General features: G+C 37.6%; 1 protein-coding gene across 3 annotated transcripts in view; it reads right to left on the bottom strand.

Moving 5' to 3' along the window:
* Window positions 1–14,362, bottom strand: part of LOC139758015 (putative fatty acyl-CoA reductase CG5065) — an 88,187-nt gene that overhangs the window by 33,440 nt on the left and 40,385 nt on the right. For all 3 annotated transcript variants that reach the window (XM_071679010.1, XM_071679009.1, XM_071679011.1), the window contains exons 3-8: window positions 10,378–10,626; window positions 9,565–9,710; window positions 8,185–8,294; window positions 5,978–6,170; window positions 4,480–4,719; window positions 3,429–3,686 (exon numbers count right to left, since the gene is read on the bottom strand). In XM_071679010.1, the coding sequence (XP_071535111.1) occupies window positions 3,429–3,686; window positions 4,480–4,719; window positions 5,978–6,170; window positions 8,185–8,294; window positions 9,565–9,710; window positions 10,378–10,626 (1,196 nt within the window). The remainder of the gene's footprint in view (window positions 1–3,428; window positions 3,687–4,479; window positions 4,720–5,977; window positions 6,171–8,184; window positions 8,295–9,564; window positions 9,711–10,377; window positions 10,627–14,362) is intronic.

A 14,362-nucleotide genomic window follows, 5' to 3' on the forward strand; every position in this document is an offset into this window, starting at 1 on the left:
GAAGAAACACCTTTTGTCATAAAACAGCAATCTTTCTGCATGCTGTACAGCTTGGGATTCAATAACCATCACCCACTTCACTTCTGGCTAATGCAAAATATCTGTGTATCTAAATTTTTATCTGCTAGCCATGTACTGCCACACAGTTCCTTTTTTCCAAAAAATACTTCCAGGTGTTTAAAAATATACACAAATTTTCCACCATAAAATGATGCTACTAAAAACAGGACATGCTAAGCAAAGCTGAAAAGGCAAACGAATTAAGATGCTACACAACCAACTTCTAGATTTTAGAAAATTGTATATTCATTGTCCTATGCTCCTGCGGTGGTAGAGCAAAACCTAAATTCTACTGAGGCTGCAGTTGAGCTTGCAACACTGCCAACACACATAACAGATCTAGTTAGTCTCTCAAGTAACTCCTTAAATTTTCTCCTGTGGCAGCCTTACTGCAGATCTTTCTTCTCATGAATTGCTATTTCTGTACTACAACAATCTTGATGAATACTAATTTCTAAAACAAATTGTATATACAGCAGTGAGTATGGGTCAGTAACGGGAAGAAAAAGTCTTCTCAGAAAAGCTGGAATGGTGTACAGTACAAATGAACCTAAGCAAAATGCAACTACACCCTTACAAGCAAGGAACAAGGATTTGGCAGTGGAAGGCACGTGGTATAAAATTTTTGTATTCAGGCTGGTTGTGGAAAAAATTTTATATAATACAGACAGAGTGAATTAAATTTGTGGATTTAAGAGCAGCAAACAAAAGGGGACTTCTTGCACATGAGTGAAAGGTAAAATAAGCAGGTCTAAGATTCAAAATGAAATATGCTTGAGCTGCAGTGTTCTAGAGTTTAATTATCTTTATGGACAGGGTATTAAGAAGTTCAGGTAGAGCTTTTATCGTACCTGACAAAATAATGGTTTTGAAATAATCAACATGATACCCCCAACCAAGCCACCAGAGATAATAGCCTTTCACTGTTAGTGCTACCACAGGATCACTGGCTCTAGAACTTACTCATAACACATTTATTTTTCATAATCATTTTGCTTTTTGTGGTGATTTATCCCATCTGCACTTTTTTTTCCATTATCATTGTAACTTCCTTGAGCATCCAGATCTGAAGGCCATACACAATGTTCCCTAAATATTTCCACCAACAAAAATGTTGAAGACCACTTACCTATACCAAGAAATAAATAATGATGATGATAATATGGGTTGCCCAGCAGGTATACAAAATAAAGAAATTAGGAGGAAAGGGCATGTGGAAAGAAGCCAAGGTAAAACAAACAACCACAGAAAGAAGGTACAATAGAAGAGGCAATCCTTTAAAATCTTCCTTAATAGTCATCATGTTAACAATTACTAAGCTACCTTAAGGTACTACTTAAAGATGACTAACCAAATATCAAAAAAGAGAAAATCTAAAATATGCAACATTAAACAAAAAAATTGTCTTGTCATCACAATGCCATGTGGTGAACACAGGCATCACATCAAACAAGGTCAGTGACAAAAACTTGAATAAAATTTGACTAAAGATTAAAGCCAAATAAATAATGAAAGAACTAACCTTCCTTTGCATAAAATATAAACTGTCAGCTTGTTTCTTGTGAAGAAACCCACTCAGTATTCAAAAAATCAGAGAATGGGCACTACAAGGGTATATGCACAAGTTAACTTCCACCTCACATATTATTCAATCCTAGATTTTGAGTGTATTCTACACAATCAAGTCTTATGAGATACACAGTACCTGTATTGCTGACAGCAGAAACATGGGTAATTTCTGATAAAGTTCACCTCTAAAGCTAAATTATAGGTGAAGGTAACCTACTTTTGGTAAAAAGCTCAAGCCCAAATCAATATGCCTTTAAATATGAAGTTACATGACCATACATCATTTACTAATTGAGAACTGAACTCTTAATGTAAAAAACCAAGGTGTGAACACGAACATGGAGACAGTTCTTCCGTACTTCCGAACATACCAAGCATGAAAAGCCCTACATCGAAATAGAAAAATGTGCTCTTTCTTTCTTGGCACTTCACCCTTTCAGAAAGCTTCCTTTTACACATTATACTTTTTCATATGTTCCTTATGAAAGTAAATAGTGAAACACTGGCTAAATACAGCCCAAATAATTTTTTGGGGCACACAAATTTCAATTAATCAATGTCAGCTGTGTTACATACACTTCTCAACAATTACGACAGGAACATCATGTCAATTTTTTTTTGCACATATGCCTCACTCTATTATTTCACAGACACTAGTAAGTGCTCCCAGTAGTCACAGCAATATTGCATTACACTTAACTGAAAAAATTTTCTTGTCAATTTCAACATGTGCTTAATTCTTTGATTAAGTGCATTGACTAAAACAATTTTAATATCAAATGTCACTACAGTCAATCTCATACCGTGAAGCATTTCTTCTTTCAAAATATCAAGTTTCTACTCTAGTAATAAAGGAATCTCAAATTTATTGATACTGTTCCTCTATATAAAGTGGGGATGAAGAAAAATTTTCTATGACGCAGTAAAAAACTGCTTCATAGGATTCATTTCCCTTGAGAAGCCATATGTATGTTTATGATAGAAATCTTCTCAAATGTCTTTCATATGCACTGCCCTCAAAAATCTTCTGTGTAGAGATAAATAAGAAACTAAACTTTGAAGGGCAGTACAAGGATAAAATGTTCTGTGACTGTTGTGGTTAGCATTGCTGACTACAAATGATGGGTTCAATCCCTGGCTCTGGCAGATGGCACACACCTCACCCAGCTGTTCATCCTTCCATCTGGTTGGTATGTAAATGGGTACCAATGTCAGTTGGGATAAAGCACCAGAGCTGTGACAGGCATTAGCCAGCTGACAGCTTGTACTATACAGGAGTGTCTATGTCCTGGGACATGGCCCTAACTGATATGCCAACGAGCCTACCAAGGATTGGTACTTTACTATGAAGAACAATGTCACAAAAACATTGTACAATGGGACAGAATATTATACTGTGAAGGTCACTAAACTGCCACAAAATTGTAAAATTTTAACACTGTAGTTTTGCCTCAAACCTCAAAAATAAGACTTACAATTTAATACAAATCACAAAATGCTAGAGACAAGTAAAACAACTTGTCATAATGTATATCTCATTCCCAACATTCCTTTGTAAGCAACTACCATCACGCTCTAAGCTGCACACCACTCATATTAAGCAGAAAACCAAAACTAACTAACGTAACCTAAATCCAGCAAGTTTGAAAAACTGGGAACAATGTCAACAAAACATCAATGACTCTGTTATAGACATAAGTATCACTGTATATCAGCACCATAATGTAGCAATAATTTGAGTATGAAAAATAAATGCAAAATGCCACTAGGTCTAAATGAACAAAATAATGACTACTTACTTTGACAGGTGTTTACGCGCAGAAGGCAGCGTGGTGAGTTCCTCTTTCATAACATAGCATTTTGTGCCGAGACAGTATTGCTCCATGTAGGTGGGCCAGTGCAGAGCCGAAAGAGCAAAGTTAAAAGTGTGCTGATCAGTTTCAGATAAAGTCGCCCACAAATTCTGCACATTGTCGTTACAGAAGCACCACTCATGGGTGGTGAAGTACTCCAGGCACGCAGCGGCACGGTCAAGCTTCTGTGCAATCCTCACCATGCTATGGTTGAGAAACAGTTTATGGTGAGTGTGAGGGAGTGCTGAAGTTCTTTTGAATGGGACTTGCAATGAAACATCAATAGTAGTAAATATGGAACTGAAAAACTTCCAGCCTTAAAAGAATGCCAATATACTTTGTGGGAAGTGTGAAAAAGTAATGAGATCTAAACAATTTTTGGAGAATACATCTCGGTGGCCTTCTTGCCTAGAATGGTGGCATGTACCAAAGGGTGAATGGACTGTATATAAACAGTCGAGGTCCCAGATGAGTAGATGTTAAATGATGTCTAGAAGTCATTTGAGTTACAAGAAAATATTGACAGATTAATATCACTTATTACTCATTACTGCATATTGTTCACATCAAGAAACTGCCAATAAATGAACATCTGTTGGTTAATGCAATAAATGTTGCACCAATCTTTTTCACATTCATTTCTAATCAGTCAATTCACCCTTGGTTCCTTCTGGTTCTTTAAATATTCATACTTTGACTTCCTCTTTCAGTTTCAATGTTAAAATCTGAATTGCATCAGCTGATCAGTTCTTACTTTCCACATTTAGATGAATCAGATTCTTGACAGAACAAGTACTTTGCATAAACATTCAGATCGGTATACACAAGTGTCGTAAAAATAAAAAGAGAACATTGAACAGAGGAGTGCAAGCAGTTGTTTAGACAAGTACAATGATAGCAACAATAAGCAAATTTACATACAAATTTATCAATAAACTACTTAAATAATTACATTTGTTACAAAGTTATGTTACTCATATCCTTATGATATACTAACATGGGTCGTTTCCCTGCTAGTCTCGCAGCAGCATCCATGAGGTAAGCAGGGAGCCAGTGTTGCAGAAGGACGGCGATTGTATGAAGAGTCTTATGCTGAGTAAAACGAAGGTGTGGATACCAGACAACATCATTCATGGCATTCTTCCGCAAAGCTGACATCCCATGTTCATTAATCTCTCCCCATCGTACAGGCCGCTCCATGCCCGATACGCAGTTATACACTGTTATTTTTTTTTGTCTGAGGAAGCACAACATATTAATAATAAACATAATTTCTGCCATACAGTCAATTCAACTTATTAATATAGGCAAATTACTCAGTGGTTTGAGAATTATATAGAAGCTCACCATCAGACTACAGAAATATATCAAGAACTGTATTTGAAGACTCTACATTAACACTCAAACAAGCGTGGAAAGCAGCTTACTGGGTATCAGCAGATATACTTTACAGCTGGATTATTTTACATGAATGTATGGAACCCAGGATATGAGGTTCCCCTACACGAAAGACTAATATTAATGACCAACTACCACATTTCAACATACATATAGCCTTCTATCTTTACTTTTACTTATGCAGGCACTACAATTAGTAACACTTCAGTTATTTGCTATCACTACCTATGATATTCTAACTGCTATGTGATTTCCTACCACAACTGTTGCTACTGTCAAAATGTCTTTTGTTACTGTTTGTACACTTTTTGATATGCAATAAGTTGCATTACAACAGTTCTGCAACATATAAACCCAACTTCAGCTCACCTTCATGAACATCAAAAAAGCTAAATTTTCTAGAAATCATATATCATACTACAGATAAACATGTACTGCATTTAATATCAAATATGCTGAAAATTAGTTGGCCCTATGGATGCAAAATCAGGAATGGAGTACAGAATTGTCATCTGTCTATTTTCTTGAATAGGTATCCAAGACACCTTTGTTATCCTAGTTATGGACACCAAACAAAATTCCAAATATCTTTGAAGGAAAAATAAACATTCCCCATAAAACAGCTTGAGTTATCTTAAATGCATTATATCCCAACCTCTCCTCACAATCCCTTCACAATTAATGCCTAATTAAAACCTTAACAGCAAATTCTGATAATGAATAATTCTTGCTTTAATGAATTTGCCTCCATGTATTGAAGATGCTTACCATGACTTGCATGCCATAAGCAACAGCTGACTATGATCCCCATAGCTCCTATCCATGGACAATGCAACCCAGGTACTTTTGTGTCCCTTCCTAAACCATCAGTTGTGCTGCAACCTGGCAAAGTGCATGACACTACGTCAATACATGAGGAGGCTGTGTTAGTGATTCATGTGCGTGAAGTTTAACAAGTTGTGATCATCACAAAGGCATGTGTTATTCAGCTATACATCTCTCTTGCTACTGGAAATAATCACTTTAAACTCAAAACAATACTATATATACTAGCTTACATATACATGTGGTTGCAGTAACTGTTTCCTATGCATTACCTTTTGGTAGCAGTATGCCAAGCTGTGACTATGAGGAGATTAATAGGGATATCAACAGGTATGAGATCAGCTACTAAATCACCCCTGCAATGGAGAGTGCGCAGCATGCCTTTCCCAGCTCCGACAATTAGTCCAGTTGGTCCATTCAGGTTGTCAACCCATCCTGGTAGAGGTTCTCGCCATGCTGCCGCGACTACCATAAAAAAGTATAACTTTAGTAGGCTGTAAAGTGTGTCAGTTACAGTTCAATATATACAATTTAATAATCAGATGTGATGACATTTGTGTGATTACCAAGAAATGGTACAGCACTGTTAAGTTGTCGCACCTTGTGAAATTCTATATAATATCTATTCATATTTAATAATTTCTTTTCTTTCTTTCTTTCAAACTATTCGCCATTTCCCGCATTTGCGAGGTAGCGTTAAGAACACAGGACTAGGCCTTTGAGGGAATAATCCTCACCTGGCCCTCTTCTCTGTTCCTTCTTTTGGAAAATTAAAAAAAAACGAGAGGGGAGGATTTCCAGCCCCCCGCTCCCTCCCCTTTTAGTCGCCCTCTACGACACGCAGGGAATACGTGGGAAGTATTCTTTCTCCCCTATCCCCAGGGATAATTTAATAATTTCATGTGGCACAAACTATGTTCATCTGCATTTTATAACAATAACAAGAAAAACACTACATAACAACCACAATTTTTCAATGCTAATCACTATTATGCAGCAAGAGACAGAAGACTGCAAGGCATGTCTTGACTACAGGCACACATGATACACACATAACAAACATTTGATAAGCCTACTGAGGTGGTGTCTAGGGGGTTTGAATGAGCCGCTCTTCCTTAAATGGAAAAATGAAGCATATTGACAAAGTGTTAGAGAGAACCATTCTCTACGTGCATATACCTAAATATTTACTAAACTGTATCTGAATTCCTTGGGGGAATGGGAGAGAAAGAGTACCACTACCTGTGTAACACCTGTCATAGATAACTAAGTGGGGCAGGAGAGGGAGGCTGGAAATCCTTCACATGTGCTATCACTTTCTAAATGTAAAATCAGAGAAAGGAACCAAGTGAGGAGTTTTCCTTAAAAGCTCAGTATCTGTTCCAGATTATACCTTGCTTAGACATGACAAAAGAAGGCACATGAGAAAATGTATAAACTCTATCTTCTGTAACCAACAAGTGAATTGTTACACTTAACAGCAGGAAACTAAGAAATTCCTGTCATAAAGCAAAAGCAATTGACCAAACTATTAAAACATTAACCATGCTAAGAACCCATCAGAGGCACTCTAATCACACTGGAACAAGCAGTTATCCTTAAAAGCCAATGTTTTACCTTCTTTAGCTCTGCAGTTCACCAGCCTTTATAGTTCTACCTTGCACAGACTCACAAGCCCATTCCTAACTCCATCATGTGATGTTTACAAGTTCAAATATTTTGCATACACTATTTCAACATTTTTTCCTGTGTCTTCTTTAAAGTAGTACATGACCTATCCAAACAATCATACCCTTCCATAAATGCGTACTCTCTGGCAATCCTGTCAGTTCTCCCGATTACAAATCTATCAAGTATATTTCTTCACATGCTTAACAACTAATTCCTTCACATTCTTGCACTGATCTTCTGCACTTTACCAAGAAAAGTTACTGAATTCATCCAGTCTTTTAGCATATTTCCTTCATACACAATTCTCAAAACATGAAGTTATAAATCTACTTTTATACAACCTCAGTATCTCTCCATTTACTTGGTCCAGTTCAGGTACCAGATTTTATTTCATCTACCTTCACAGGCACCTTACAATATTCCATCATTCTTAATATCTCCTTTATATAGTCAATAATTGTTTACACCGTAGGTGCGTTACAATATTTCATCTCCCTTATCACCACAAGTGCCTTACTATATTTCACTTTTATCAACAAATGTGTCTTACCATATTTCACCTTTCTTAATGTTATTACTCATTCATAATCAATTTACATAGGCATCTTACCTCTACCACCTATCTACCTCCCACTACATTTGTGATACACACCAAAAATGTCCTCATTTTCTAAGATTCATTAAAAACTCTTAGTAACCCTTACATCTCCCTGCACTTTCAATCATCCTTATCTCAAATTCTCCTCCCTCTCTTTGGTACAGATGAAATGTGCCATAATAATAATCCAGTGCATGTAATTTTTCTCACCTATGGACGGGCGAACAATGGCTAAAGGCAGCGACCCAGCCTCCTGAACCAATATGTGTTCAGCCAGTGCCTTCGTGTAAGTATAGGTGTTGGGCCGTGACCCAATCAGTCTGCCAATAAGATTAAAGAATGTCACACCGTTGAAAAATACAGTATTTATCACAAAAATAGTTTCTGTACATTCTAAATGGTTTTAACATATTCAGCAGAAAATTCAGAGGAGCTAATCAGTAAATATGGAAGAGGATGAGGAAAGGGGGAGAGAGGGAGGGAGTAGTAGGAAAGAGAAAAAGAATACAGATGGAGGGAGGACACACATCTTACAAAGGGATACATATTGCTAAAAGTATACAGTGTTCAGGAATTATTCATAAAAGATAAAAAGATCACTTTGTTAAGAAGAGATAAAAGATGTGAAGAAATTCTTCAATAGTAATTCTTATGATACATGAAACAAGACAGTGTACCAAGTGCAGAGTATATGCAAGTTTAAAAAATTGCATTACAGAAAGAAAAATTTAAAAGATGAAACCCCATCAGTGTACAACTCTTTCCCATACTTTGCAAACAGATAATCACACATATTTAACTATATATACAAATACACACCAAGAACACTTATGAGCCAGAGCATTAATGCATCATCTATAGTGTGGGCCATTTTACACATAACTGACTGGAAATTAAGGACATTTGAAAAAGCTAAGGTGCATCAAAAGTTGTTCCACTTTTATCAGGTGCAAATTGTCATTCAAAAAACAGCTAATCAGTAACTGGGCTTAGATGAAAGGATTACATAAGTGGAGAAGGATAACAGTGTTGAACTAAATGCTGAAGTTCACCGTATCTACTGTCAAGCATATGCACCTACTTAACATATGGATAGGTTACCACTAGAACCTTTGACATGCTAACAGTTGAAAAAAAATTACAACAAATTATCAATACCAAGGAAACACTTGAAACTGAACACTGGGCATATTTCTATGAAAGATAAATGGGAAATTACCTATCTACAGACTAGTATCAATAACAGATAGTCTGTGTAATGTTAAGAAATGTCATAATAAAACATGAAGACTGCATAGAAAGTAAGTACTGAATAAATCAACCCAGGTTCAAGGTGAAGAGACCATGCATTACAAATCTATTGGAATTCCATGACAGTAAAATACTGCTTTGAAAAATTTGATTTGTGGGTTAAATGCATTACTTTTATGTTTAAAATATACAATAAATCCACCCTAAAACCACACCTGAACACACTTAAGTCACAACGATATTTGAAATACAACTGAAACAAAGAAACTCTCTGCAACAGGCCCTAACCGTATGTCAACCTGCCACATAAAACACTTTAAAAACGATGTAACAACCTACTTGGGTGTAAGGTGATTGAAGGTCTCATCATCCATCCAGTCGATCAATTGGATGAGTTTATAAGGATCGATGGGTGGAGGATAGACGATCTCCTTTACCTCACCACGGTCACAGTTGCAATAAGCCGTGGATACATGAATCACTGCCTGGAAGGGATTAAGGTTGCAAGAATCACTAACATAAACATATCTGACTTTTTAGGATACATATACATGGATCGACACACATCTTACAAAGGGATACATATCGCTATAAGCATACAGTGCTCAGGAATTATTCATAAAATGGAGGATAAAAAGATCACTTTGTTATGAAGAGACTAAAAAGTAAATACAACAAATAAGAAACAGATATATTAATGAATCATGTATCACTACATCACCATATGAAAAAGAACTTCAACATACATAAAAAACTAGGTAAACCACGTTTCACTATGAAGTATTTTGATCTCTCTTGTAGCTGAAAAGTATAAAACATTTCTAAATTGTTAAAAAAATTTATTTGAAGCTCTCATAGTGTTGGCATGACAATTGTGTCATTCCATTCAAATAAAGAGGCTGCTGGGGCTAAAATCCAAGATGTGAGATGGATGTGGGAGAATAGTACACTGACTATCTGCTTAATAGTTGCTAATTATCAAGGTCAACTGATTATCAAATCATGTATGGGCACTCGTCGCTAACTTATTATAAATGAACAAATGGCAACAGAGACTGAAGTTATGTCTTACAAGATAACTTGAAACGTATTTTTCTAAAGACTTTTTCTAAAAGACTTGCAAAACACATGAAAAAATATAAGTGTACTCACCACTAACTTATTCATCTTGTGGCACAGCTCCACCAGCCGCTTGGTGCCTAGGACGTTCATCTGGAGCGAAAGTTTGAGTGCCTCGTCGAATTTGACGGTGGCGGCGGCATGGAAGACAACAGAGACACTGGAGGCAAGGGTGGCAGCATCGTCAGCGGAGATGCCCAGGTCGGGGAGCGTTATGTCCCCCTGCACCGGCACCAGCTTCTGGAGCACCTCTGGCCGGCTAGACCGCAGGTTGTCAAACAGCTGTTACGTGGGAAAATAACATTACCATACTGTTGACTCACCCCGCACAAATTCATTTCAAAAATAATAATAATAACAAGAATAATTCTCGTAGTTCTACATTCCTTTAACAACTTTAAGGACAGCACTATAATCAATCTCCAATTTATGATATATATTCAAAAAATTATTGAATACTTTTCACTTATCCTTCAACGCTCAAGCTCACCAAAGAAAAATAATTCTCCCGACTAAATCCATCTTTGGAATTTTGTAACCTCGAATCAGAGTTAACTCTAATGCTTTTATATATGCAAAATATAACACCTTGTACACATGTAAAATCAACAGCAACACAGTCACATGACAGAAACTGATGTGTTCACAATTCCCTCTTCCAACTAAGATAAACATACATTCCACTTGCTTCAACCGAGATAAAACTGCGTCGCTCATGGAGGGCTAATAATGAGGTTCGGAAGTGGTGGGCCAGGCCGGGTTATTTCCTTATTAGTTTCCTCTGGCAGCTTTGTGCACCTAAATAGGCAAACTTTGCCTAGAGTCATATACCCAGTTTCCATGTGAAATTCAATCTTATGGTGGCACTCTATCCCAGGCCATCATATCCTCTGCCAATCTCTTCCGGGATCCTGTCGTGACACAGTCCGTCCTGGAATAGTCTGCCCTTCAATATTCTTCCTGGTACATTTTATTTTGGAAGTCTGTTCTGGAACAGTCTATCCAGCTTGAAGCTTCACAACTCTTTAAAACAATGAAAAGTTTCACTAGTTTATGACTGTAGGTACTGTACGCCTGAAAGATAAGCATATTGGCAACCAAAATAGTAAACTATATGGAAGATGGGAACTCCAAGACAATAAACTACATACACGACGGAGCACCAAGATCCTTAAACCATATGGATGATGACACACGAAGATGGTTAGTCATACAGAAGACAGGACAAATTGTAAACTATAAAGATGGGACACCAAGACAGCAAAGTATACGGACAACGGGCCAATATGTTGATCGAGGGTAGCCGATAAAACCAATATCACGAGCACGTCAGCTGATACTAACGTAAAAAAAAAAAAAATAGAAAATAAACTAACATTTAAGTTTCTCTTTAAAATTCGCGAAAGCTCTTCTCAAAGAAAGCCACGATTCTCGAAGTTATGACTAAGCTCAGTACATAATCAGATGACAGGCTTCCGAAGTTATGACTAAGGCTTTCTAGATGACAGCGTTCACGACGTAAATATAACACGAAAATGATAAATGAAGTATCGTTAACCTCTTGAACACGACGGGCACAATCTTCCACATGACGATACGACCACCCTTGAGCACGACGGGTATGACCTATGGTAGTGCTCAGTCTCGTTTTACAACACTAACAGAAAGTAAACTAAATTCAGTCACGTTTCCACACACACACACACACATATACATACACACACACACTATATCATATATATATATATATATATATATATATATATATATATATATATATATATATATATATATATATATTCGCCATGTCCCGTGTTAGCGAGGTAGCGTCTAGAAGAAATCGCACTTCAACAGTTTAGATAACTTATTCAAACTTTACAGTAAGACGCAGAGAGACATGCATGACACAAATGGCCGGCATTCTGCAACCGTCATGTGATCCCGTAATATTATCAATGGCCCCCATCCACTTACAGGTTATGTAAGATACAAAAATAAAAATGAAAAAATAAAACTACAGGTGAAGACGGGAGTATGAATTCATCCAACACAAAACAAATAAAAAAGCCTGGGTACGAATCTTAGCACAATAGAGCACATATGATTAATTCATCACGGAGAGAAACATGAGCATAAGGAGCTGGGGAGGCAATCAGAAGCACCCGTCGGGGCAGGACCAGGGGCAGCCGCCTCATCTGATACTTTGACTGAGAGACTGTAAGAGAAACCAGACCCTGTAGCGCGCTCACTCCCACGTAATAATACAGCACCATTCACTTTGGCTACTGTTGCCAACAGGAATCAACTAATTCGAAATACAATAAAACAATAAGTTATACATGTGCAAACATATTCCTCGATTGTTATCAATTAATTTCTGTTCTCTGTTGAGCTCTAATCAGCCTTGGTTGTTCAAGATACTCACATTTATCTTTCTTGAACCGAAATCAAAATGCAAATTCAGCATTTTATATCCTTATCAAGTAAGCTGAACGAGATCTACCCAGCAGTATGGCTCACATGAGGCAAGTCCGTTAACCTAGAAACTCTCGGAACCATTCACCACCCCTCATTATGGAGGAAAGAAGGGATAGGTTAACGAACGTTGCAAGAAAGACATAATTGACGGACCCTGGAACCTAAGGAAGCCTAGTAGATGAAAGGTTGTGCAATATGTGAAGGTGTGTGTGTGTGTGTGTGCAGGATGAGCAAGCCATAGACAAACCAACGTACCCGGCCTGCTTCAGGTGCAAGCTACCGACCCTTGTGTTTGATTGGCTTAGACAGTGACCAGTGACCACCGCTCTGCCTCGCTGAAGTTTTTGTTACTACTTCCGAATTAATGGATGTGGAAAGGGAGCTGTGGTTTCGGGCATTATTGCATGACAGCTAGAGACTGAGTGTGAACGAATAGGGCCTTTGTTGTCTTTTCCTAGTGCTACCTCACACACATGAGGGGGGAGGGGGATGGTATTCCATGTGTGGCGAGGTGGCGATGGGAATGAATAAAGGCAGACAGTGTGAATTGTGTGCATGGGTATATATGTATGTGTCTGTGTGTGTATATATATATATATATATATGTACATTGAGATGTATAGGTATTGTATATTTGCGTGTGTGGACGTGTATGTATATACATTGTGTATGGGGGTGGGTTGGGCCATTTCTTTCGTCTGTTTCCTTGCGCTACCTCGCAAACGCGGGAGACAGCGACAAAGCAAAATAAATAAATAAAATAAATAATAATAATAATAACAATAACAATAATACTAATATTAATACTAACAATAATAATAACAACAACAACAACAATAATAATAATAATAATAATAATAATAATAATAATAATAATAATAATAATAATAATCACTAAAGGTTGATAATAAGAGGAACATATACATATATCTCCGTGACGCATTCACGGGACGCCCAGGGTCGAGCGCAGATGCAGTTTCCTAGTTGCGGCAGTCGATCTACAGTCAACTCAGTTGTTCATCCACTCTTAGGGCTTGGTCAATAAAACGAGTACCCGTGGCATCGTATTCTTAGATACTAATGGAGAGCCGACGTGCAAATCGCGACAGAGGGATCTAAAGAGGCGGGAGGTGGCGGAGGGCGAGCGTGGTGCAGTAGCTTCAACCCATACTTTTCTTGTACTCCCTGATGAGTGGCGGAAAGGGAGGACAGAGACGAGTTAGAGATGAATGAAAGACACTTAGGTAGGTGTTCTTGAGCTCAGGGTGTGTGTGTGTGTGTGTGTGTGTGTGTGTGTGTGTGTGTGTGTGTGTGTGTGTGTGTGTAATTACCAATATATTCTGCACGATGAGGGAATTTAACAGCACGAGTTCCTGTCTTTTAACAAGCACCCTTTGGAAGTGTCTTTTATTTAAGGTTCTCCCTGCTCAACACCTCTCCACCACATTTCACTTCTACCCGATAGGTTCCTCCCTACCTCAGAGAACGGGTTCCATATCACCAACATCAAATTAACTGAAGAACTTTCCTGCAATAAAGT

Source organism: Panulirus ornatus, chromosome 29 (genome assembly GCF_036320965.1).
Source record: "Panulirus ornatus isolate Po-2019 chromosome 29, ASM3632096v1, whole genome shotgun sequence".
Lineage (NCBI taxonomy): Eukaryota > Metazoa > Arthropoda > Malacostraca > Decapoda > Palinuridae > Panulirus > Panulirus ornatus.